Source organism: Platalea leucorodia (genome assembly GCF_965183815.1).
Source record: "Platalea leucorodia genome assembly, chromosome: 1".
Lineage (NCBI taxonomy): Eukaryota > Metazoa > Chordata > Aves > Pelecaniformes > Threskiornithidae > Platalea > Platalea leucorodia.
The window spans coordinates 97594223-97620445 of record NC_138823.1 but is presented as its reverse complement, the minus strand read 5'-3'; the positions used below and the strand labels follow the sequence as shown (position 1 = coordinate 97620445).

General features: G+C 43.4%; 1 protein-coding gene across 1 annotated transcript in view; it reads right to left on the bottom strand.

Moving 5' to 3' along the window:
- PHACTR1 (phosphatase and actin regulator 1) overlaps nt 1–25914 on the bottom strand; it is a gene marked incomplete at its 5' end in the record, with an annotated part of 314606 nt that extends 288692 nt beyond the window's left edge. Inside the window, 3 exons of the mRNA XM_082319596.1 lie at nt 12047–12193; nt 13944–14090; nt 25854–25914. Of these exons, the coding sequence (XP_082175722.1) occupies nt 12047–12193; nt 13944–14090; nt 25854–25914 (355 nt within the window). The remainder of the gene's footprint in view (nt 1–12046; nt 12194–13943; nt 14091–25853) is intronic.
- Between the last annotated feature and the right edge of the window lie 309 nt (nt 25915–26223).

Sequence of the window (26223 nt, the reverse complement as noted above, 5' to 3'; positions counted from 1 at the left end):
ACGTCTTGATCCCTCCCAAAAGTTGGAGGGGGAAAATTGCTAGCAAATACAATTATTAAGCTCACTTATTAAGGCCACTGTGATTGGAGAAAGACACAATACAGGTCCTCTCTCCACCACTCTAATCCTTTCTTTCTGTATGATTTCTAGGTCTTCTGAGCTTCCTCCTCGTGGAAAGGACACACATGGAGGTTGGAGATGACTTATCCTGGAGTCTTCAGGGAAAGCTTGAAGACAGGGGAAGGACAACAGATGTGTTCATTGAATGACATATTAGTTAAGGGGCCACACTGTGAGCAGCAGCAATAATACCCCTCCCACCCAATAAAACAAATAGATGAGGGGCACCTTTATATACGGTCCTGAATCTTTTTCTAAGGTAGAAACACGAGCTACACCAAAATATGAAAGCTGATCTAAGCTACTGAGAATACCTTCTTCAAGATCCAACCTACATTTCCTTGCTTAATCCACTTTAAAACTCTGCCTTAAATTCAGTGTAAAATTCTAAAAGGGGTAAAACTCTCTGTTCCCAAAAGCAAACCACCCACAACATACCATTCAACAAGGGAAGCTGGATGTACTCTAGTGGCTATGGTACACTAAAGCTCTATTGTACACATAAATCTAATCCCATAGTTTCACACAAGTGAACAAGCAATACCAAATGTGTTCCAACGTAGCGACAAAAAATTATATGGGAGGTCAGATATTTTGAATGATGTTTTGCTAAAACAACTCTGGATTTTACTATGGCTAATACTGTCACCGTGTCCACCTCCTCAGTACATCCCGCTATCTCTTGCTGACAGTAATCTTCTTTTTTATGTTATGAGCTTTAATGAAAGCTAAGTGCCTCCTTATTCACCACACTGATATATAGCTGATATGACGTTTTATTTTAGCAGACAGAGGGAAAGAAGTTTAAAAGCAGGATGTATCTCTGAAAAGAGATAAGCAAGCAGGTCCTACATTGTGCTCCCTCTCAACACTAGGCACTACTCTAAATTGCAGTTGGCTACAAATATCAGTAAGCATTGCCAAAAGCCACAGAGAGAAACATAACCTGAAACAGCTACGATGAAGGAAGGAACACCATCACTGCTCCTGACCTATCTACCTGCCACTGACTTGGGTAACTGAAAGACCAAGTGCACATCTTTCGGAGTGATCCCTCTGCTGCCCACTTTAAGCCTTTTAAACTCACGCTGGTTAACAGATGGTCCCTGCACGCTCCTAAGGCTGCTGACACATATCTCTAGGTATATACACAGCCATTTAGCTGAGTACCTGCTAAGATCATGCTTCTGCTGCCTAAGGCAGCATTAACTGTGAGCAGCTAAGTTTAGAAAGCCCTACCATTTTTTAATGACATTACAGGCCCTACGTTGCCTTCATCTTGGTGACACTTTCCCCTCGTTTCCTATTATTATGTCATGAGGCCCGTTAACAAAAAGCTATATTCCATCTGTGTAATGATACTTCCCGACCAAACATTTTTGCCACTCTCCCCTTGGGGCTCCCTTAACACTGACAGAGCTGTTAGACACACACTGCTTGCAGAGGGGGAAGCTTGCGAGGTTAGACCCCAAGGTTATTCAGTGATGCCTATCTTGTTTTCTTTTAAAAATAAACATTATTTATAAATTAATTTGTCCCAAAAAAATATTGTTTCAAGCAATCTTATAAAATTCATCTCACAGAATCGTTTGTTCTTCTGAGCCTTGCGATAAGGCTAAGTTATAAATTGAGCCTTATTGATTTCTTTTTGCCTTTTAATTACAGGCTATTATTTTGCAGGTTATTAGTTAAACCCAGTTAATTTTTTATTATTAGCTTTGAAATGCTCCAAGATTTTGCCATGCTTCCACACAGAGAAAATTAAAATGATCAATTGCTTTCCATTTATTTTTGTCTATTTCAACCTAGGAATTAATCGTGATAATTCTGAAACAAACTTTTGAAGTTTTCTGGAAAACATTCATCACATTAGTGAAATGTAAAAACAGCCTTCACATGTAGTGTAAGTCATAAGGAATGATGAACAAAGAAGGTGATAAGACAAAATCAAATTGTTCAGGAATGGATGAACATGCCAAGTTGTTTTAAATATAAACAATGACTACTCATTAGCAGCAGTTTATTCCTAACTCTCCACCTCAGTATTTTCAATAAACCACCTTTACCCACACCGACTTGAAGAGCACTCACTAAGCAGAGAGTAGGAGCGATCATCGCTCTGGGGAATGATTGCCTTAACTGGGCTCATGGAAGCACCCTGTCGATTACATGGCTCTTTACCAGAGGTCCTAAGGATACAGGGTGATCATTTAAAGCCATAGTTACCAACTTACAGCTTTAAATGCAGGCATGGCAACTCTCCCAATCCAGTAGGGACAGCCTTCAAGAAACCGCAGGCCAACATATTGCTGCTGCCAGCATACATAGCCCCGATAAACACACAAGAATGGAAAAGGCGGCAGGAAAAGAGAGATGCCAACAACAACAACAACAAAACCCCACAGAAGGCAGAAGCTGAGGGCATCGCATGAGATATTCAACTACAGACCTCTTCACCAGCAGTCTGCACAACATGACCTTTACGCCCACAGGCTCCCGCAACTGAGGCTGAGCACAGGGAAGAGCCATTCTCCTCCAAACATTACAGATGCCTCATGCATCAAGCGTAGCCACATCAAGGTCTCTGCATTTGTTTCTAGCACTTCTCTAGTGCAAGAAAACAGAGAATTAAGCAGAAGAAAAAAAAATACATATGAAAACTATACTATCATAATCTCAGCAAAGAAAACAAAGGACCATTACAGATCTCAGATGTGAATAATCTCTTTCTCGAGGAATACTGCAAAATAACTATTAATTTCTCATTTCATCCTAACTGGGGGCATATTTTCCATTCTGAGAGAGATTCCCATGGCCTACTGCAAAGCTGTAGTAAAGTGGGACTAGCTTGAGACATACTCTCTTAACTTAAGGCTGTTTCTGATGGCTTAACGCTGTTGTAACACTTGACTGACTTAGGTTTTGATTGACTGAGGGAACACAGGAACATTTTTCCCAAGAACGTGCACCCCAGTCAGTTCTCAAATCGAACCATCAGTAGACTCCTTACCCTTTTATCCACAGAACAGAAATAAGGACACACAGGCAGACAAGTGCCACACTCAAAACAGGTCCTCCCCAATTTGGGGCATCAAGCTTGCGGCAGGCTTTAACTATTTCCAACACTCTAGGAAAGAATTAGATTTCGCCTTCATGAAATTTCTCTTCCATTTTAATAATGCATCGAGTATTTAATTTGCTTATAAACTATTAACCAGATGTCTGTCTGTCCAAGTACTGTAAGCACTAACCATAAAAATGATATTGCACTATAAATTATGCATAGCAAGGATTTTCTGATTAACTGAAATATGTGCTGCAGTTGTTATCCATCGTAGTTAAAATGGCATGTGTCCATACAGTATATCAGCATGCAAACACTTGTCACATACTTCCCCTATCTTACGTACTTCATAAGCAGAATGAAAGCACAGCGAGTCTGGAGTGCAGAAGACAGACAGGCATTTCATTTTTCAACTCTGCCTCCCTATTTTCTTGCTGAATTTGCTACTCATTAAAGTTCTTCTTTGGACAACATCTTCATTTTGTTTCTTATAGATTGAATTGTAATTTCAAGATATGAAAATTATTATGATGCCCTTATATGAAGTCTGCAGTGAAGGCAATAATTACCTTCTTTCAAATATTCAGTAACATTGGTTCCCCAACGAAACCTACGGAAGGCAGCCATGTACGGAGGGTCAAGCTATAGCCCCAGCATATCGATATAAAACAAGACCACCAATGCATTCTAAATGCAACAGAATTGCATGATTATAAATGGTTATTGCATGACTATACATAATTTTACCCTAAAAGTATTCTGAATGAAGAAAACATTTTTAGTTGACTATATCAACGAATTGTATCACCATGTAAAATACATTAAATTAATATAATTACAATGTTAGAACTGACACTTTTTGCACCTTATTCACAAGAGATGCATTGTCATGAATATTTGTCACCAAGAAAGCGTGAGCGCAGCCAAGTTTTATTTTGCTACAGAAGTATAATATTCCACACTGATTCTATGGTCTAAAGTCTAAGCACAAGAAACAACTGTTAACAACACAGTGTTTCATTAGCATTGACATTTTATATTATCTGAAAGCAGATAGCCCAGGACATTCTTTCTGCATTAATGACTTTTGTCATACTGCAAAAATTTTCAAACTTTAAGACTGATTCTGAAGGCACTTACATGCCTAGCTGTGAGTATTACTGTGAGCAGTCCCAATGAAACCAATTAGTTGACTCAGAGTAATTAAGCATTAAAGCTAATTATACCTGTTACTGAGAATTAGGCCCTTTCTTTTTACTGAATTTTACAGCTAATAATTCTGAACAAAGTTGCCAGTTCTGACAATTTTATCTGAAGTTTTGGAAAAATGTGTTTTCCTTAAAGACCTAATTCCAAGAAGAAAACTGTGGTTCCTGATGAAACAAGAAAAATAAAAGGATTTTGCAGTGTCCCAGCTTGCAGGAATAAACTTGATTGTGTTAACCCAATAAGCTCATTGAGCAAAAGACAAATATAGAGATAACTTCTTACTCGGGCAAATTCTGCCACATCAATTTTCTTGAAGAACCAGGTTAGCAACAAAGCACTACAGCAGCCTTAAAATTACACGTACTGCAGACAGCTGTAAGAGGCATCAGGTCTGCATATTCTGATCCAAAAGCAAATATGTACCTTCCTTTCTTCTATCTCCTGCCATGGTTGTTCCACAGCAACGGCGGTGCTATTGACTGCACGGGTATCAGCTGCCTCCCCGACACAGAAAGGTGATGCACATGTGCAGTGCCACAGGAATGGTTCAAATTGCAAAGCTTCTTTTTTAGCCAATTCCACCAACACATTCAGCATTCAGAGAAATTGATCTTGCATCATTTTCGTCTTGTCAGTTCCATCATTTTGACTAACTATGCCTCTCTCTTTAAATTGTCCCCAAATATGTTTGTTAACTAAAGCCAACATGAACAATTCCTGTTGGATGACAGCTAGTGAAGCACGGGCATCTCTCCCCTTTACAGGACCTGAAGAACCTGTAAACTTATTCCCATCTGGGACTCACTGAAAGCCATAGTCTTAAACCAAAGGTCTCCAAAGCCAAGTACAAGAGTTAAAACCTCAGGTGCTGTTAAGACCTCTTCCCTGAAAACAGACTGTTTACCTGCTGCATACGACGTTGATACAGAGGTGCTTTCAGCCACTCCACTTAGCCCTGGCAAGGGCCGGCTACCTCAAACGGCAGATTCTTGCCACACGGTGTGTGACATTCAGTTTGGAGGCTCATTTTTCCTGGTGTGTGTGCACTCGTGCTCCCAGGGCTGGAACATGGCCACGAAACGAGCGACCAGCATACGTCCGATCTCCAGCTATACTCCAAATTAAGCAGCATTAAGGCTAACAGTCATCATCTGATTAAAGCACAGGCACAAGTTCTGGTAACGCAAAGCCTGATGGCAAAGGAGGCCAGTTCTTCAGGCCCTTTTATAAAGGTATTTAGAAATGCTTTGCCAAAACCAGTTATTTGGCTTCCTAACTACAAGAGGATCTCCATGACAATAATCTGAGGGAGTGATTAGAGCAGAAAGAGAAAGTGGAATTTTTCCAAGCACGCATTTTCACTAATCTTTCTCCAGCAAGAAATAAAACCTCCTACACATATTAGAAAGCCTACTACTGCATATTTCTCTCTTCTCCCATTCTCCCGAGCCCAATCTTTTCTACCTGAAATCTTAAAGCCACCATAATTTGAAAGTATTTTTAAAAACACAAATATGCCCTTCAGATTACTCCTTCAACATAATTTCTAATCTGTAAGCTCCATAAATCCAACATAGTTTAAATTCTTATATCATTTTAGGGATTATTTATGCTAATCATGAAACCACGCAGAATATTTTATTATGGATGTATGCAAACACAAACATACGCTGGATAAACAGGAAAGAAAAAACACAACTCCAAAATGCGACAACATTTCAAATGACTGCAGAGATCATTAATTGGGTTAGTGCACTAAATCATATGTAAGGATGACCAGAGGCAAATTCAGAAACTTCAAAACAAATTTTTAAATCGAATGATTTTTTAGAGAAAATTAAAAATGGATGGGATGGAGGTTTTCTGCAGAAAGTCCAGTCAAGTAATTTCACTTTATTTTCACCTACTTAGAATGCACCCACCTCAGTGAGCTGTATAAATACACTTTATTTTACACAGTGACAAAATAAAGTGCGCAACCTCCTCCTCGATCACTGCAGAAAAATTTATCATATCCTTCCAGACAAATCAACTTGTATGAGGCTAAGACACAGGACATTATCCTTCCACTCGAAAGGAAAATCATTTTACTCTCTGAAAAGTATTCACTGCAGTTCTAAAGCTACATAATGGAATGAATACAGCAATACAAATAATAACAGTAAGGCAGCCTACCATGAAGGCTGGAAGAAGCACTAGGGCCCAAAAAGAGTGTGGAAGGTGCCAGGACAGCAAAAATGGAAGAAGCTTTTGATTTCAACTTTGTGCCCAGTTCAGACCGGGAAAGCTCCCGCGTATAAAACCAACAGTCACCCTCTGTGTCCTGGCTTTCCCCCACCAGCTCTGCATCACAGAAACAGCCGACTATGAACATTTCCCAGCTCACTAACATTTGTCTCAGCCATTCAGCAGTTTCTGCCAGGATCCTCCTCCCTCTTTACACCCTGTGAATTAATTCTGCTTGCAGCAGCACTAACACAGGCTGCCGTGGGTTTTTTTTCCCCTCTCCAGCATGAGTTATTCGTCACTGCTTAAGAACAGTAAATGGTACCGAGTTCGCTTGCCTTTAGGGACACGAGGACCTTTCTTCCGTACGCAGGGCAAAATTGTGGAGAGCCACTCAGTCCTTTCCCTCTTAGCTTTGCTTTCCCAGAACACATTCCAGGAGAACATGTGGCTCCATACCACAAAGAGATAAAACAGAGCTTTCATCATCGAAGGGAAGCAGAGATGTATATTTCTACAGTCTGGCTCAGATCCCTGGCTGAAGTCAACAAATGACTTACATCACTTGAGGATTCAGCCACTTCAGTGAGATTACTAAGTGACTTCAGTACACTTAAAATCTGTGCTGCGTTTCAGGGCCGAGCGAGCCAGCTGGGCTCCATAGCTGGCACAGGCTGCACCACCCCTATCGTGTCCACTCTGTCGCTACCTCTCTCCCCCCACCTTCAGAGCCTGGCTCCTGCACTCCTCTGGCCACAGGCTTCTGTTCAGTTGCACCACTGGTGCGCACTTTTAAGTTGGGGAGGGGGGGATATATTCACATTCAAAAGCTCCCTTCCCCTCATTTCACAGCATGGAAGCTAAATGTATTCTTTCTGAAGGAACACCCCCTCTTTGCGAACCCCTAGTACAGCTACTGCAGTCATTCCAGCCTTACACCTTCTCCAAGGCATTGGCTTGCTTTCTCCCTAAGTCTCCATTGCCAGGTTAAATTCTAAGTAGACAACCAACCTTGTTCAAACAAGGACTGACATTTGGTGACCTCCCTGAACCATCTCAGGAAGGTCCTATGGCAGCTGAGATCAAGACGGCTTCTTGTGCCACTTAACAAGAAGCCAGTTTGCTAGAATCAACTTTGCAAAGGATTGCAGCACAAAGCTTACTCCTTTTCAGCTAAGTAGGAGGAAGAGTATCTGTGCATAGAAGTAGCCTTCAGTAGTGACTGACACTTGAAGGGCTAAAAGAGAACCCGATCAGATCAACTCAGCATGGTGGTCCCCCCCTCCCCTAACAAAAAATCGATAAAATTCTGACAGGGATTCCCCAAGCAGCCGCATGAAGGGGGAGGCCGAAGAAAAGCTCACACATCTTGGATCATTTTGTGAGAGTTTTAAGTGGTCTATTTCCTTATCAGTCATCACCTCTGCTAATTTATCAAGCTTGAAAGCTACCTTCCATACGCTGCCATTTTAAAAGCATAATATTTTGCAACAAGAATATAAATAGGTCAAAACCTGTAAAAAACACATGAACTTGTCAGCTGGCACAGAACCAGGAGAGAGATTATGCTGTTGGACAGTTGTCACAGATGGAGGCCCAAGTTTTCAGAAGCAATTTGGGATTAGCTTTTAGGTGCCTGAAAAAGGAAGTTAGATAATTTGAAAACTGCTTTTAAGAAGATGTGTATGAAAAGCCAAAGATAGATGTTAAGAGATGGAGCCACGCCAGATTGCTAATCATATTAAAGAAAACAAAAGATCACCACCTGAAAGAGCACATCCCACATTCCTCTAGTTTTGCACTGGAGGAAGTCTTTCAGAAAATTAAAAAATTAATTTCTGCATGCGGACTCATTCAGTATCAAATATGCAAAAGGAATTCATATCTGTCTATAGTTTTATGATGTTATGTAGCTACATTAATTTTGGCAGAAGAGGTAATTTAAATCCTTTGGGAAACATTATCCTCTTGATATGGGCACATAACTCAGATTAATAGGATTTGCATATGTATAACAGTAGGGAGAATAACCCTGAGTTTCGAAAACAGCATTGTATTTTAATCAGTTTGGGAACACCAGCAAAAAAAAAAACAACATACCAGGGCTAACTAATTGAACAGCATTTGTTAACTCATGATAGGTAATAATTGTGAGTTAATTGATCAATATTTAGAAACAAACATAATAAACAAGGATATCTTGGAAAATCAAACAAAGCAGACTGTTAATATAATTGAAAGAGAAGGGCAGGTAGAAGTTGCACTGTTAATCACTTATCAGTTGTGGGTCTTTTACAATCCAGACCAAATCTGTGCTATACCCAAATTGTATAATTGACTCTGTGTATGCAATCTCTCAGTTGTTCAACAATACAGATAACAGCAGTAATGGTATAATTATAACTTACAGCTGAAGTAGATAAAAACCTGCTAGTTCTTAACTAGTGGTTGTAATTAAGAGCGGAGCAGAGCAGTGTTCACTGCATCTGCTTATGTTTCATTAATAAAAGCGGATTTTAAGTTCCAATACAGCAAAGCAGCTGCACGCCGCATCCCAGTCCTGACCATGTCCTGACAGAAGACAATGACTGGGGAACGCCGCTCGACTTGTAGCAGCTGTAAGAAAAATAGCTCCGTAAGCACTGGTTGAGCAGCAGCTGTAGATGTGGAATGCATTAAATGGAAAGCAAGCAATAAGCACGTAAGGAAGAGGTTATGTCCTGCGCCCCAAGTGTCGCTTTCGTTTTGACTGCATCAACGGGTCGAGGAAACAGCATTGCTTCCTTTCTGCCCCCTTCCCCCCGCTCAGGCACAGAAATGCGCACACCCTTGCGCGCACACGTGCGCTGCCGGCCCACGGACAGCGATGGAGAACAAGAGAAGGCGGGACGCGCCGCTGCCACCCCCGCCGAGCGCCCAGCTACCGCGCCGAGCCCCGGGCGCGCCGGACGCCGCTTTCAGCACCCGGGGCGGCGGACAGCGCCCGCCGGCCCCCGGGCGGCCACGCCACGCCCCGCCGCAGGGCGGCGCCAGCGGCCGCCGGGCCCCTCCGCCGCCGGCAGCGGCGGCACCCCCGGGGCAGGGGCAGCACCCCCGGGGCAGGGGCAGCACCCCCGGGGCAGGGGCAGCACCAGCCGCCCGGCCCCCTCCCCGGCACTCCGCTAAACATCACCAGCAACGTAAACCAGGTAAGTTTAGAAACAGGTTCCCCCCCCCCCCCGCCACGTACCCCCAAAAAATAAACCGGACAGCATCGCACCTCATAAACAGTAAGTTTCCAAAGCAAACCCTGCGCCACGCGGCATTATCAGGTACGAGCAAAAGTGGCTAAACAAATTTCCTAACAGCTGTTTCCTTGGAATACAGAGTTCTCACACCCAGGCTGCTTGGCTTGTGCTTTCTGAGGAAACAGAAGAGTAAAACCAACAGCTCAGAAATGAAGTGGGTACCGGTGGCACGTGTCACTTGCTTTTTGGCTCACTCACTCAATACTGGTTGCTAAGCAATTTTTTTTTTTTTTTTAAGCTCAAAACTACTCACTGCCAGATGGATTAATGAAAACACACACTTGCACTACTTACAACATTTTTCATTTATATTTCTTGATACACCAGTACTGTTTCTTTTAATTATTTCTTTTAAAGGAATTCCATTCCCAGGTTTGAAAGTAAAGACATAAATTCAATAGAGCAGGGGAGAGGGGAGGAACAGAAAGAAGCTAAGTGTAATTATCATTTTTTTCAGTGGATTGCAGGAAAGAGGTACCTAGAGACTTGCACATCCTCTGGGACCTGTAGTAAAGACAGCATGTCTAGCTCAGCATAGAGATGTGAGGCACCAGGTGACCTGAAGGTGCCTTGCTCTTAACTGGTTTATCTATTTATAACTACATGACAGAACATTACCTGTGACAATACAAGTCAACGCGGAGTTATTTCAGCAGTCAAATAACCATACGCAGCCTCTTTTTATTTACACCTTACGCACGGCGATGCTCTTTCCATTTTCAGTCCCAGTTCTTTAGAGCTGAAACCCGGCATCTGGCACTGTCTTGCTGCCTGTGCCCTGAAATGCCACCCAACTTACCTATGGCTTGGTAATTTTTAAGAAGTCATGATCAGAAACAAATAATGACTTGCTGTACAATGTAACCAACCACGTTGCCAATGGTAAAACCAAACTGCGTATTAGCCATTACCAAGGGTGTAATTCCATCCCCAAATGGAGGAGAAAACGCATCTCTGCCATCTCCAACTTTCTGCCAGCTGAAAGGGGGGGAGGAGGGATGGGGGAGACTGCAGCATGGCGAGCAGTAACTCCGAGGCAGCTCTTTTGCCTTCACAGCTGGCAGCGAGCTGACAGGCTCAGCATCACAGACTGTTACACAGTTGGGTCATTTCGTGCGCTGCTGCTGGGACACAAGGGAGGCTGCAGTAGAGCTCCCTGGCTACAGATCCTCCCTCACGCCCCCGCCACGGACAGAGAAAGTCTGGTTTGGTGCAGAGAACCAACAGAAAGAACTTTCTTTTCCTTTGTTTTTGAGAGCAAGTAACCTCTGGTGTAGTTTACTGTTGACAGTGCCAATAAGGAAAGCAAAGGTCAGGGAAGGAGGGAAAACCACGGGCCTAGTAGGAAAGAAACAGGATAGTCACCGTGTGCAGGATGAACTAAAGGGGACAGCCAAAACCTCAAGGGAGCCACGAGGAAGAGGTGGCAGAGAGGAAGGGGCAGCAGTGGAGAAGGGGGACGGAAAGGTCAGGTAGAGAGTTGCAGGAGGCTCGTCCCGATAACGGGCAGGAGGAGATGAACGTGGGGAGCTGGAGGCGTGCTGGTAGAAAGCATCAGGCTAGACGCCCATCGAGAGTCACAAAAAGCAATGCTGAGACAACCGGGGACCTCAGGAGACCGAGAAAAAGTGGACAACGCAGGCGCAAGTTTCCTTGCACTTCTGAGGCGCAAACCCATCAAGGGAAGAAGGCAAAGAGCGAGACGGGGCGCGACTCGCAACGCGCCAAGGGCAGCGTCTCCAGGAGGGATGCCAGAAGAACCTGGCGAGGCGGGACGGACCAGAAGTCTTGCGGGGAAGCGGCACCCCGTCTGCGGGGTGAGAGGATGGCCCGCTGGGAGAGGGGAGGCGTTCAGGGGCCCAACAGAGAAGGGAAGCCGGCACCCGGCGGGGCGGGCGAGAGGCGCGGGGTGAGGGGAGCCGGTCAGCGGGCCAGGGCCGGAGGAGGCCGGGGAGGTGCGAAGAAGCGGGCGGCGGGGCAGGGCCGGGCGGCGGCGCCCGGGGAGCCGGCCGGCGCTGGCGGGGGAGGAGGCCGCGGCGGCGGGGGCGGCCCCTTCCCTCCCTGCCTCGCCCGCCGCCGGCCCGCGGGCGGCCCTGGGGGAGGCGGGCCGCCCCCCGCGCCCCGCCGGGCCGCCTCTCACCTGTCTCGAGGTTGAAGGAGATGCGGGCCTCGGCGAGGTAGGGGGTGTCGCTCTTGGAGCGGACGCGGCGGATGGGTCTGCGGTCGATGTCCTCCTCGGAAGATGCCGCCATTAATGTGGGCACGGTGAGCAGCGTGGCCCGGCGAGCTGGCGAGGGCGAGCGGCGGCGCGGCGCGGGGCGGCCGGGCGAGGAGGGGGCGGAGGGGGCGGGCGGGCAGGGAGGGGGCGGGGGAGGGGAGGACGGGGAAGGAGAGAGGGAAAGGGAGAAAGGAGCGGAGGGAGGGAGGGAGGGAGGGAGAGAGACAGGGAAAACCCGTCAAGGATCTGCGGACGGGAGCGGCCGCGGCGGCCCTGCCCGCTGCCCCTGCCCGCCGGCAGCGCCTCCGCCGGCCGAGTCCCGCTCGCCTCAGGGCGGCGGCCTTCGCGCCGGGGGGGGCACGGAGCGGTGTTCGGGGCCCGGCCCCGCCTGCCCGCGCTGCCCCGGGGAGGCCGGGCAGGGCCCGGCGGAGGCGCCGCCCCCCCGCCCCGGGCAGGGCCCGGCGGAGGTGTTGTCCCGCCCCCCGCCAGCCGCCTCGGCCCGGCTGAGGGGGCGCGCGCCGCCCCGGGCCCGGCTGGCCGAGGTGCCAGCCCGCAGCAGCGGGCCTGGCGCCTCCCGCCCCGGGCTTGGGCACCCTGAACTGCTCTCTTTTAGCCTAGGCACCCCAAAACTCAGAGCCCGGCTGGATCGAGACTTGGCGGGAAGTCTAAAGGCTCATCCCTTCGCCTCCTTCACCTCTTTCCTTGCGCAAACCCATTAAGTAAACCAGAATGGTGTGCCAGGCCAAGCGCTTTAAAATGCCAAGGAGCCTACACTCTTATGTTTAAAACTGACCGTCGCTTAAAGCCTGGGACTCGTATGCGTAAGTCACTTTGGCAGGTCTTTGAAAAAAATGTGACCATTGGCAAAAATCAGTGACTCCATTCTCCAGCTGCAAACTGGGGCCAATGTTTTCCTGTTTCTCCTCTCTTCCGTCTTACCTATTTAGCAATCACTTCTTTACGTAGATGTTATTTCTTACCCTGTGGTTGTAGGCTGCCTGCCACGTTAGGGCTCCAATTTCGGTTGGGACCTCTAGATGTTAGTGTAATAGAAATAATTAAAAATGCTATTTTTTAAAGAAATCTAGGTAGCACAAAAGTACTACATGAAGTGAGAGTTAAACAGTTAAAATATGTACCAGGGAGTATACTAGTTCATCCCATTTAATTAAGTTTTTTTCAAGAAAACTCAGTCTGCTTAAAGTCACTAAGTTGTCAGTCAATCTTTTGTTTTGGTCAACCTCAATGAGAAAAAGGACCAGGGGATGCCAGGGCTCAGTAACTCTGAAGGCAGCAATAGTAACATTAGCTGGTCTGAATTTTGGGGGCCAGCTCTCTTACTCATTCCTGCAGAATCAAGAGTTTTCTGTTACACTTTTGCCAGTTAAACCTATAGAGGTTTTGGGGTGTGCTGGATGTTCTTCCCTGGTTGTAATGCTGGGTTTAGCCGAAGTCTGCTGTTAGCTCTAATCCCTTCATAAATGTTCACAAGAACTCTCATGTTTCTGGATGCCTGGAGTGGATAAGATATAACTGTGTCTTGTTTGCAAAGCCGTTCTCTTTTGCTCTGATCTCACTGGCTCACTCTAGCTAAAACAAGGGAAAAGCTTTAGTTAGTACTTGCAGGAGAATTTTGAAAAGGATCCCTCTTCATACATATGCAGGTGCCTGTAGTTAGGCAGCCGTGACATCCTTGGATGTCTGGTGAACCACCATACCACTTGTGAATGAGGAGTACCAGGTACCATCTGGTCCATCTGCATCTCAAAAAAAGTCTTTAATTAACATCACATGCTGTTTGGGGAAGGGGTGGTCTTACCATTATCAAGGTTGAAGCAGATCCTAGCTTCTTCCAAGTAAGGGGTGTCACTCTTAGACCGGAGTCTTCTGATGGGTCTCCGGTCTATGTCATCCTCAGAAGACGCTGTCATCAGAGTGGGCACGGTCAGAAGAGTTGCCCGACGAGCTGGTAAGAAAGAAAAAATGAAGAGGAGAATAGCAAGAGAAAGGAGAAATGGAAAGGGGGGGAGAGAGAGAGAAAAAGGAAAAAAGAGAAGAAAAGAATATCACTCAATGGAAAAGAGGATCTGTAGCAGGTAATAGAGTAGGCTGTTTGCTGTAAGGTCCTTGCCTCACTTGCTGCAGAATTTAAGGGCTGCACTGAACGATGCCAAGAAGAGAAAAGATTGCTGTGTTGTATGCCCCAAAGACACAGGTTATAGCTCTGTTCCTGCCACAGATTGCTTGTTCAAAGTTCCTAGTTTTGCCACTTAAACCACTCTTCACAACTTCTCAATAGCTGCAGTCTCCCTGAATACTGTTTTTGAGGCTGTGATGCCTGAGTAATGGAAGTATTCAAGTGTTCGTTTAGTTTGCAGAAATCAGTGGAAGCTGTACTTGGGACACATGACGTGATGCCTACAGCAACTCTTTCAAAACTCAGTTTCCTGTTGTCTTGATTTGGCCACTCAAAATTGACAGCTACTTTTTGCTCTTGATCACTTTATGTCTTAGTTTCTTAGTTGTGAAACCAAGAGAATCATTATTTTCTTTCAGTGAGGATTTCATGAAGATGCAAATTCATTAACATTTGTAAAGTATTCATATACTTTAGTGAAGCACCGATGAAAAGCCCATGAGGAAATAAAGATTTTTGTCTTCTAATTAGGGTTTAAAGGGCTTGGGGCCATGCCTTCAAGGAGGAGAAAGCAAAATATTTAATACTGGCTCATTAAGTGAGCACTGCCCACTCCATGCACTGATGAAGCAAATGGTAGGATAGTAAAAAATTACTGTGTCATCATGCAATTAGAAACCATACTATAATACATATGTATAAAGAGACTGAATTAATGTTGCAGAGGCAACCTTCATTCTGGCATTGGCTAAGTATTTAGCACTTGACCTTACAGCCTTGATAATGTCCCTTTAATGTAGGTGGTATTTACGTGAAATGTAATTATGAGTGGCTGTTGAATGCTTTGGTGCTGAGCCTATAAATTACAAATCACAAACAGAAGAGCCTCTATAAATATATCAACCTCAATTCTCTCTGAGTAGATAAAGATCACAAATAAATAAATAAGTAAATAAAGATCACAAATAAATAAATAAGTAAATAAAGATCACAAATGCTAGATGGGATCTGACTGATCACTGAAAGTGTGAGCACCATCCACAAGTACCTTTTCAGTGTGTTTCTTTCCCCTCCGCCTCATATATAGCTGGAATTTCAGCTTGAAAACCCATCCTTACCTTTAGTGCGGGACTATTAACATTGACTTTCATGTGGGACCCTGTAAGAACCTAGGAGCCTAAATCCTGGATGTTTCTTGCTGTTTGGGTGTTATCTGGCGTAACAGTCTTTATCTTAGGGCATTGGTAAGCCACCATATTTCAAGTAACTAATAATGAACTATATTTTCCTGCTGGGATGGGAGAGCATGACTGATAGTGACTAAGAGCACATTCTGCAGCCTGCTAACTGTGATTCTTTCTTTTTAAAGATTTTTAGAATTCCAAATAATACCTGTCAATCAGAAGCCTTCAGATGCCTAAAACCTGACTTAGGTGTTAGGTATGATAGCATATAATTAGTATGAGTTAACAAAAGCTGTCACGCTCTATTTTTCAATTTGCAGCATTATGTAGTTTACTAAACAAGCAAATTGTGCTGCTGGAGGTAGCAGTTGTTTCTGGTCTAACTTACTTGTTTTCTCATTTTAAATAGATTTCTTTCAAGTCTTTGCTCGTTTATAACTTAGCATTTGAATCTGAAGTAAAAGCAAAGGCCAAAAGTTGAAATTGATTTAATGGGGTCAACTATTCAGATTAAGCTAAAGTAAACACTGCGACTAGACTGTGAACTATTACTCCCTTGTAATAGGGATGTACAGTAATGAAGATAAAAGAGAATGGAAAATTTCTGCTACGGAGAATTTTGTGTACTGCATCATCAAATTTACACTTAAGGAAGATTTATCTGTATATGAAGTCAACATTGTAAAAATCATCTCATAAAACAACAATGTAAAAGATTTGTCTTTTAAAACTGGCATGATCTAGCTGAAGTTAAAGTCAGTGAAAGGGCACCCATGCATTTCAGGGCTGGCAGGATCACAGCACAGGAATCTATTTGAAAAAAACTCAACACCAAATTGCATATACATTTATGGTAAACAGAGAATAAGTGTGAGCTTTTCTGTATAATTGTTTATAAATCATTTTTACCCTTTGGGGCAAAATATTGGGATCTGGCTTGTATTCATTTTGACTAGAGGTAGGTGGATGCTGGAAAACATTTCCTGGAGTAATCATTATATATTACTTTGACAACCATGATTATCTCCCCTTTGTGTATATTACCAAAAGGAGTTTTCAAGAATGACTGGAAATTTTAAGTAAACATTGGAAAAAATTCAGAGGAAGCTAATAAGTATGAAAACATTTTGCAATAAAAACCTAAGATCAGTTTTTACGCAGCCACGGAACTGGAAAGTATAGGTGATCACGTTCTGATATCTGTACAGTGACGCTGAACATTTACGCATGCCATGAATATACCTGTACACACTCTTTTCCTAACCGTAATCCACAGCACTCCTTATTACAAGAATGACTTGCCATATATTTTTTAGTAAAGCTGTCAACGTTTGCCCAATGTGACCATTGGGTCCATCACAGGTAACCCACCAATATCTCTAGCTTCATAGAATCATAGAATCGTCATGCTTGGAAAAGACCCTTAAGATCATCGAGTCCAACCGTTAACCTAACACTGCCAAGTTGCTCTCCACAAACCAGCTCAGTCTCTGGGACACATTTTTAGGAGATGTTTTTTCAGGAAAATTAGAAAGTGTCCTCTTGCAGGTCTTGGACTAAAGGAATGACATTACAATACACGTTAAGGGGCCCAATTATGCTGCAAGTGGATTTGAGACCAGTGTCCAAAAACTCTTCTTAAGCAGCCACTCTAACAGCACACGGAAGGCAAATCAATCATTTTGGTTAAATTCTTTCATTCTGTTTGCATTACTGCTCATAGGGTTACGCCACGATTGGCACATTGCGGCAACATTTTGTCTGGTATTTGTTTGAAAAGGAAAAGGCTGCTTATGGAGGAAAAATACCTTAAAAATAGGAATTCCATAATGTATGCAATGACTCCTTAGAACTGATTATATATAATCTCACATTTGTTGTCTCAAAATACTGTATGTTACTGAAGTACGACACAAGTATGCGTTTGGGAGAAGGGAATGTGAAATACGTAAATGATTATATTGCGTGTTCGGAGGCATTTTGAGCATGTAATTTCAATATATTTGTTACATCTACAGGTGGTCCAATTTTTGAGTGCTGTTTGAAGTTACTGAAAACATGGGGGACGATTTGCAAAGAATTTTTGATGGCTTCCATTTTTTCCATTAAAATACATTTCCACATATTTTAATAAAAATATTAGTACTAATTTTTGTTGCCAAGAACTAGCTTTATGTTTTGAAGAGTTAGAATATTGATTTTTTTTAAGACTTGTGTTTTTTAGAAAAATTTTGGACATTTTTAATGGGAAAACTTTCAGACGTAAAAAGCTATCCTCCTAAAAATTAGTCAGAGAAAAACGTGAAACATTCATCTAGATTTTTCCATCCACTTTTATCAATCGATTTCAATTAAAATGTTTTTAAAATATCTCATTGGTGACCCAAATACCCCTGATCATTTTGGGGTCTTCATCTAGAAAGCCTAATTTGCATAGCAGATTCTTACCTCGAAATGGCAAAAGCTTTTGAAAGCTGATGATTTTAATCTTAGTACAAGCGAAGTGCTAAAACGTTTCTGCTGGAGATGTCTAAACCTAGATGCTTTGGAAAGGGTACGTTTCCGACGCATATAATCACAAGCAACTTCGGATGACATGGAAACAGCCGTAAAGGAATACTGCTTTACATCAGAAATCTTTAAGATGTTTTGAGGAAAACCTCATTTCTCAGAGCAAATTTTGAACAACTTTGTAGAATACCTATGAAAATATTTTAGTTGCAGTGCTGCTGTTGCTGATTGAGTAGGATTCTTTCTTGCTACTTTTTTTCATTGGAGAAACATATGAGCTTCTTATTCAGTTCTCCTTCATGCTTCTGTGGAAAGGGCTCACCATGGCCTAGCATGTAGATAATGCACACAGAAATGTATTTTTGGTTAAAGGTAAGCTTTAAAAACCTTAGTTCAGGTACATTTTGATACATCTAGAACATGATATTCTATCTGTGCTAAAAAAAATTATTCGATGGTGAATATTCATTAAAGACAGACCAAGCAATGGGTCCAAATGGATGTTTACCGGGAAAAAAATCTTTTGGTCTGATTTAATGCCACTTCAGTTTTGTCTTTGTTTAAATGTAGCTGATAAAGAACAAGATTTGAAGGGTTAGAGGTGGGAAATGGGGTGTGACTGGCGGGAGAGGAAGAGAGTAGAACATGTGTGCAAGCACTGGAGAGGACATAATTTGTCATTTTTGAAGAATGATTTATAGGCTTGTGTCTCCTGGATAAACACAGAAGCACATGCATATGGATTGCTCCGTGTCTGTAAAGCAAAGCTGTTGAGATCTTTGACACCGGTTTGATGGACATCGGTAACCTGAAAGAAAGTATTCAGATGCATAGTATTCAAACACGGGCCTGAGGGTTGCAAACAATAGTACACATGCAAAAGGATATCCACTTTTATGCACACGCTTGTTATGCTGGTTTGTGATATTTGGGTAAACATGCACAATATGCCTAACTAGCGCTTTTTGTACATTTTAGAGGAAACATGCTTGTTTTTCTGCCATTGTGTCCAAAGGCATGGGCTTCAGAAAACAGACTATTAAAAATAAATAAATAAATAAACCAGCTAACTTATTATGCAATAGGGGCAAGTAGGGGCTTGATTATTTAAAAATAATTTTTATTAGAAAAAAATAAGATTTAGTTTTCAGAATAAAATTTTTTCAAGTGTGATCCATGCATAGGTTTTCTAAAGTTTTCTGCTTTTAGAGGTATAGAGAACTGACTCTCAAACATCCTAGTTTTATTCAGATATGCTACTGAGAATTAGAGGATCCTTATTTCTTCTGACTTTAATTTGGCTGACTGAATACTGCAATAAATGAACAAAAAGTGGCTGAAGAACAGTTACTGCAATTTATTGTGAGCTATTTTTATACAATTGGTGAAGCTAGGCTACCTGACTCTGCAAGCCAGAGACTCTGATCATGGCACTCAGTTGCCTGTTCCTAAAGTCTCAATAACAAGGATATGCCAGAATAGGAGGTGGGAAAGGGAAAAAAAAGTTTAAAAAGCATGAGGAAAAGGTTGATGTTGATCAGTTACTTCCTGGGATTTAAAGGGAGGGAATTACATCAGGAATGCACATTTGCTATTACTAATTCTTCTGTTATTAATGTTATTAGTCTAAGAAGTAGTGACATCACATGAATAAAAAAAGGAGAAGACCTGCAAAATAACATAAATTTGAAAAGATGTTAATCTATAGGATGGATTAATCATAAAATTTTGGTGGATGGAATATCCTAATGTTACTTTACACAAGGAACATCTGCAGTGGAATCATTCTGGATCAGGATCCAGGGATACTGCAGCAATACGCTTTTGTAAAATACTGGACATAATTTAATATGCAAAAGCAGAAGGGAAGTAGCACTGAGTAGTCAGCAGTGATTAAAGTCAAACATCTAGAATAAGTCAGCCTTGTATGAATTAAAATAAATGAGCAAAAGTGAAGCACAGTGAAATAAATATATTGTGGAGACAGAATACGAGAGGAAAGTGTGGAATTAAAACCATACCTGGGACTATTTTATTAAACCTGGAAAACTGATCAAGAAGAAGGATTTCCTGAAATCTTTTGAGCAATTGTCGTCTATGTGTCTATACAGTCTTGTTCATCTGTTATCCCTTGGCCGTATGTACTATATTTTTATTTCCATATTTTTTCAACTTTACATTTTTTATTCACTCCTTACATTCATCAAGTAGATTGAAGGAATGTTGCAACCAGTAAAAGCATACCTAATGTAAGTGGATCTGTAAATTATTTATAGATACAAAAGATAGTTTAAGATAAGCCTTCAGGAGAGTTTTGTTCAGTTATTTAAATATGCACAGTGTACCCTGTCAAATGGACTGGCAAGCAACTTCAAGGTATATGGGAGCATCTTGGAAATACTCAATTAATGCAGTTAATTTTAAGCTTCGTGCCCCCTGCTGGTGTGAAAGGAGATAAGACTGGAAAAGTGGATGCAGAGGTCTCCAGGAAATTAGAAACGATTTTATCCTTGAGTCAGAAGCCGCCTGAGAGCAGAACCCGGACTCCCAGCAGGGACCGGAGGGTCCGACTGTAGGGCGAAGGTGGAATCAGGCAGCCCAGAATGGCATCCTGACCGCACGATGTCCAGCCTATCCCATCACCTTGTGGTGTGGGGTTGCTAGAGGCACCAGGAGAGGGGGTGAGTCTTAGGACCCCTTCTGTTGGACTCATGGCTGCAGAAAAGTGCTATGCGCAGTCTGCGATGGGCAACTCTCCTTTTATGATGGTGCCTAAAGCCTTCATTTGTAATGTACTGGGCAGAAGTCATTCTTCTCTCTTAGAGTTCATCCAAGGGGCTCCGGCCCCGTGTATGCAATGGAAGGGAGGCGTTCCTCATTTCCTAATCCTGAACAAGCCTAGGTGAGAGCTAGGTACCAATGGCCAGGGCCTCTGGCTTTTGGAGAGAGCAGCTTGAGAAGACCTTACCAGCTTTGGAGCTGTTTGAGAAAGCAGCAAGAAGCCTCAACAGCTGCTTCCTCCCTTCTTTTGGGAGCTACGTTTACACTGAGGCTGTTGCCCACGTGCTGAGCGAGGCTGCGGCTGTGCCTGTGGCTGGCTACGTTCCTCACTGATCCACATCCAGACTGCTGACTTGATGTCCTGCTTGGCCTCATACCTGGCTCATCACCATAGTCTTGTCTGATGACCTGGACTCTTGGCTGAACACTGGACCTGCCCTGCTCGCGTACTGCAGTGCTTTACCTCTCACAGGCGAGGCCGCTGCCTCTGCCCGGCTCGCGGACTGTTGGCTCACTTTCCCTTATGGAGCAGCCTGCTTCTGCTGCTCCTCAGCACCATCCTGCTCTGCTCTGTCAAATACGAGGTCTTTCTTTGCATGCCCCACAGCATAACTTCTTTCAAGTAGAACTTCAAGATCAAAGCTGATGTCTCTCCAAAGTAGGCTACAGCCGAGACAGAATCTGCACATTTACAGCTTTGGATTACAACTTGACATGTTTTGGGGGAGTTACTCCCTTTCCTAAATTAGGTCCTATCTTGCCTGTCAACACATGATTCCTCTATGCAAACAAATGCCATCAGCACAGGCATCTTTCACTCAAGTTAGCTGTCTAGGCTTTCATAATCAGTAGAGAGAATAAGGCAAGATTTGTATTATCCCAAGGAAGATGTCTAAGATGAGGTGAACCCTGCTCTTGAAATGACTGTTTCTCTCCACTGATACATGCCAGGCTAGTCAGAAATCTTAGGTGGAAATATCTTCACTGAGGACACCTAAGGGATAAGTGAGCTGAATCCTATTCCAGGCCCCGTTATATACTTTCAGCCCTCATGGCTGAAAGCCATGGTAGATTTGTGTTTAGAATACCTTTACATTCAAGCATGACTAGTATCTTCCACACACTTCAAAGGGAAAAGACTTTTCTGAAGATTGAAGTCCAGCTTCATGCTTAGATTTCAGATTCAGACTTTCCTAGGGCAAGGGGCTGGATCCAGGGGATCACAGTCCCTTCTTCTCTGCTTCTGATTTGCAGATGCGTCACCAAGCATTACGCACTTGGCAAGGACACCCCCATCTCCTAGATCCCAACATACGGCCACAGAAGAGACAGTCAGGGAGGGATGCGGGGCTTAGGATATTTCTGGCTTGTATCTGAAGACTACAGCCAGCTGGCTTCATTTACCAAGTTTTCTAAATCTAGATAATCCTACTGCCAGATCCAGCTTTTGTGACTTTTACATCCCTCCTGCTTCACTTTCCTTGGAGGAAACAGGGAACAGCTGTTTGAACAGCAGATGCAGCCTGAATGGCCAAACATCCTCCGTTCTGCGCTCAGCCCACGGGAGTGAGGTGATGGCTGCTTCTGCAGGAGAGGATGGGAGAGGAGGCAGCTGATGAGGTAACACCTCTCTCCTCCTACCCTACAGCAGCAAAGGCAGTTCTGCAGCTTTCTGCAGGAGCAGGGATGAGGCGTGGGCATTAGTGCAGGCAGCAAGGGATAGGGAACCGGTTAGTTGTTGGGGGCCAAAGCCCTGTTTCAGTCTCTTTGCTGAGGTCAGAGCCTCCTGCATTCAACTACACAAGACCTGAGGTCAGCTGGGATTTGATATCATCTGCTAGCAATGCCATCATAGCTCTTTGAGTTCCTTGCCAACATTTTGCAGTCCTATTCCTTCCCTTCTCTTCCACCCACAAGGAGTGGGTACAGATGAGAATGAATGCTTTACAGCTGCCGTTTGTAACATTGTCATATCATTAACGTGAAAACATTGGAAAGGAGGTTTTTTTCTTGATCTGGAGGATCAAAGGATTAAAAGGCAGAAATCTTCAAATCTCACAGAAAGAGTAAGGGGGTCATAAACCCTCATTCTACAATCTGTAAACAGAGCATTTTGTAATGCAATAACTAATAATATAACTAAAGTAATAATAATACATATAATGTGTTCTGATGTTTCTAATTAGTCTTCTTTCACTTAATTCTGTCATAATGCAGTTTTAATGCATATACACATGCTGTTTGATAGCATGATTTGCTAATAGCTTCATGTTATTATATTAACATCAAATAGTTACTTGTGATCCCATTAGGTAGATCTGGTGACAATACTTTCTTGCAGACCTTTTATTCAGTTCCAAACTAGCTACTTGAGCTACACTATTTGTGGCGGATGGGTGCCTCACATTCAGTGTATTTTTTTTGTTTTTTCAGAAAGTTATAGCTAATGCAGTTTAACTGTTTCTCAGAAGGCAGATAAGGAAATAAATATGTTATTTTTGTCCATGTTTGGAGAAATTATGCCATTATCTCCTATAGAAATGCCTGTTCTGTGGAAGACAGCCTTAAAATTTGGCACAAGGTACAAGGATGACAGGACTTATCAGAGCTGTACAGGCATCATCAACACACACTCAATAGGGTTGAGTTCCTTGTTGTGTACAGGGGGTAAGATGGCTCAGAGGAAGGGGATGCTACCATCAAGAAGTCTGAGGCTAAGCATGGTGATAAAGGCATTTGCTACAGGAAACCTTGATGATGAAACTCTTCCAGAGGTTTATTGTTTGGCCTGCTGAAGCCATCTCTGTCACCTCAGAGATGCTCAGTGCTACCTCAGCGAGTGAAAGCCTCCTGAAACTTATCTCTGCACAGGCCACGTTTCGTCTCTCACACCTATTGCTAGTGGGGCTGTCCATCCATCCTTCCCCTCAAGCACCTCTCCTGCTGCCAGGGGGCTGCTGTGTTGCAGCATTTGAGAATGTAGAGCAGAAGCGTTGTCAGTTCTGTGCTCAAAGCGATTCCCCTGCTGGCAACCAGCTTGTTGGAAAGAAGCTGACCTCAAACACAGAGAGATGAAGAGAGGGGAAGAGTACTAGAGTTTGGGGAAGAGGTCTCAGATGCATGTCAGGTAAGAGATGTGAAGGACAGGAGCTGGGGAAAATGCAGTAAAAGGAGCAAAGAGTAAGGTGAAAAGTTGGAGAGGACAGAGCATAAGTGCAGCATGGCTCTCACATCAATGTACTGTTTGCAGTTGTGGAGGTAATTAGGGTTTGGGAGCCTCTGTACTATGCTGTGGTGCACAGTGGAAGCATGCCGTTGGCATCTTCATAAAATCTTCACAAGCAGGGGGACAAAAGAATCCCCAAGTCTCAGTGCTGGTTCCTACTTGTTTTGGCCAAGGGATAGAAGCCTGCATGACAGATCTAAAGGTCTACCCCCTGCTGATGACTTTTGTATCAAGGAATACAGTTCTGTATGACGGATTTTTTCCTCATTTTGCATTTAAAAAAAAGCAAAACAATTGCATTAAAGCAAAGAATCAACCAGGTGCTAAGGTTAAAATTTCAGACATGCATCTAACTGATCAGTACAAGCATTTCTATATGTGCTAACAATATAATTTCTCCAAGTATGGGTAAGATAATGTTTTTTTCCCTTGCCTTCTTGGAAGTACTTACAGTAAAGGCTGCCTGTGCAACCCTTATTAGTCACCTTGTGCACATTACTGTAATAGACTTTCATTGCGTGAATACATATTCCTTCTTCCATAGTCCCCTCTGTACCTTGCAGTGCACAGGGATGCTGTTGATAAACTGCTATAGCTTGTAAAGCAGTAAGTTGTAAATTCCTGGATTTTAGTTTCTATGGAATAGAAAGGGGGTTGTTCTCATAGGGATATCGAAGAACTTATTTTGATATTACTTCTCTAGCAATGCTCAGGTGTCCGTTGCATTTTAGAGATGGAGAAAAAGCCAGCAAAATCAGTCATTGCCCTCAGCCGATTTTTTCCTGATTTTGAGGTGCTTAGCATTTGCTTCTGTTGTTCAATGCAGAAAGCTGTCTTGTGACAAGAAAGGTTTTCTGTGACTTGTACAGATGAAAATTTATCACAACAACTGGGGCAGCAGCTGGGCCATGCAGCATGTCTTAGGCAGCAGCACCTCAGCTGAGCCAACGTCAAAGGTGGCGCTGCCCCCCGTGTGTCCTGGGCTGGTGGCATTCTCTGGATGGCTTAGGTCTTGCTCTGGGAGAATGGCCTCCAGAGGGAAGACAGAACTCTGTTGGCTGGACTTTGAATTTGATTGGCAACGGGTGAAATTAATGGTGGAAAAAAGCTGGATCACATTTTCCAGAAAACAGGCAGTATATAAAAACTAAAAAGGCTGATAGAGCTACTTGGTTCTTACAGTTTTCTTCAATTTAATATGGTCTTTAAAGTTCAAGGAACAAAAAACCCCTTCTGTCTGAAATTGCAAGTTTTCTCCAAAAATAGAGCTGGTGAGAGAAATGTGAACTGACTTTACCAAAAATATCATCTATGTCGTGAACAAGTCTCAACTACATTAAAGCAAAGAAGCTTGATTACCCCTTCCCTCTCTCACACTGCACCTGCTCCGTGGAGGCCAGCATTTCACAGGGAAGAATGCAGACCGGTGAGAGCCTGCTGTTTGCATACAGCCTGCTGGACTGCCTCAGGGCTTTCCCAAACCAGTTATTCCTGCAGCACTGAATAACACCACATTATGATCCCGACAGCATCGATAAGCAAGGAGGAAGAGGAAGGACACCACAGGTTTACACTGCAAGCAGCGGGCCATTGCCGTCCCCTCTGACTTGTCCATTTGGGTTCTGCAACACAAGAGTATGACAGTTCCTTTTGCTCCTGCCGTGAACCCAACAGCTCTCATAGCTTTTCCTTATCCTCTAAGAGGGCAGATCACCCCTCTCATTACTCTTCTTGTAGTTCCTTTTACACCCCATGCATTTTGAAGGCCTTCCCCTGTGGCCTCTGTGCACTTCAGTAGGTCAGTCACAAGGACTGGCCCTTGTCTGGCCATGTAGATCTTAACGTACAGTTAAAATAGTAATTTTCCGAGTCAGTATCAGAGTTTCTTACCTTGAGCTCCTTGACTGTAAAACAGTCTGTGAGCAGACTCGACATCCAAAAAGTAGTCCATTTTGAAGGAACTTTGTGTACAATACTCCGGTATGGATGATCAGTCAGATTCCTGGGAAAGATTACAGAGATGCCAGACAGAAAAAAGCTGGTGAGTTTCTTTGTGGAAAGAACTGTGTAGGCAGTCACTAAAGTACTTCATTTGGCATATTAGAGTCAAAGCATTTTCAAATCACTATTCATAGAACTTCATAAGTATCCTTTTCTATTTTAGGATGTTTGGTTTAAATCCTTGTCTAAAGACATAAAAGAAAAGTCTTACTGCAGTATTAGCAAGACTCCTAGCACCTTCCTAGTACAATCACCTTTA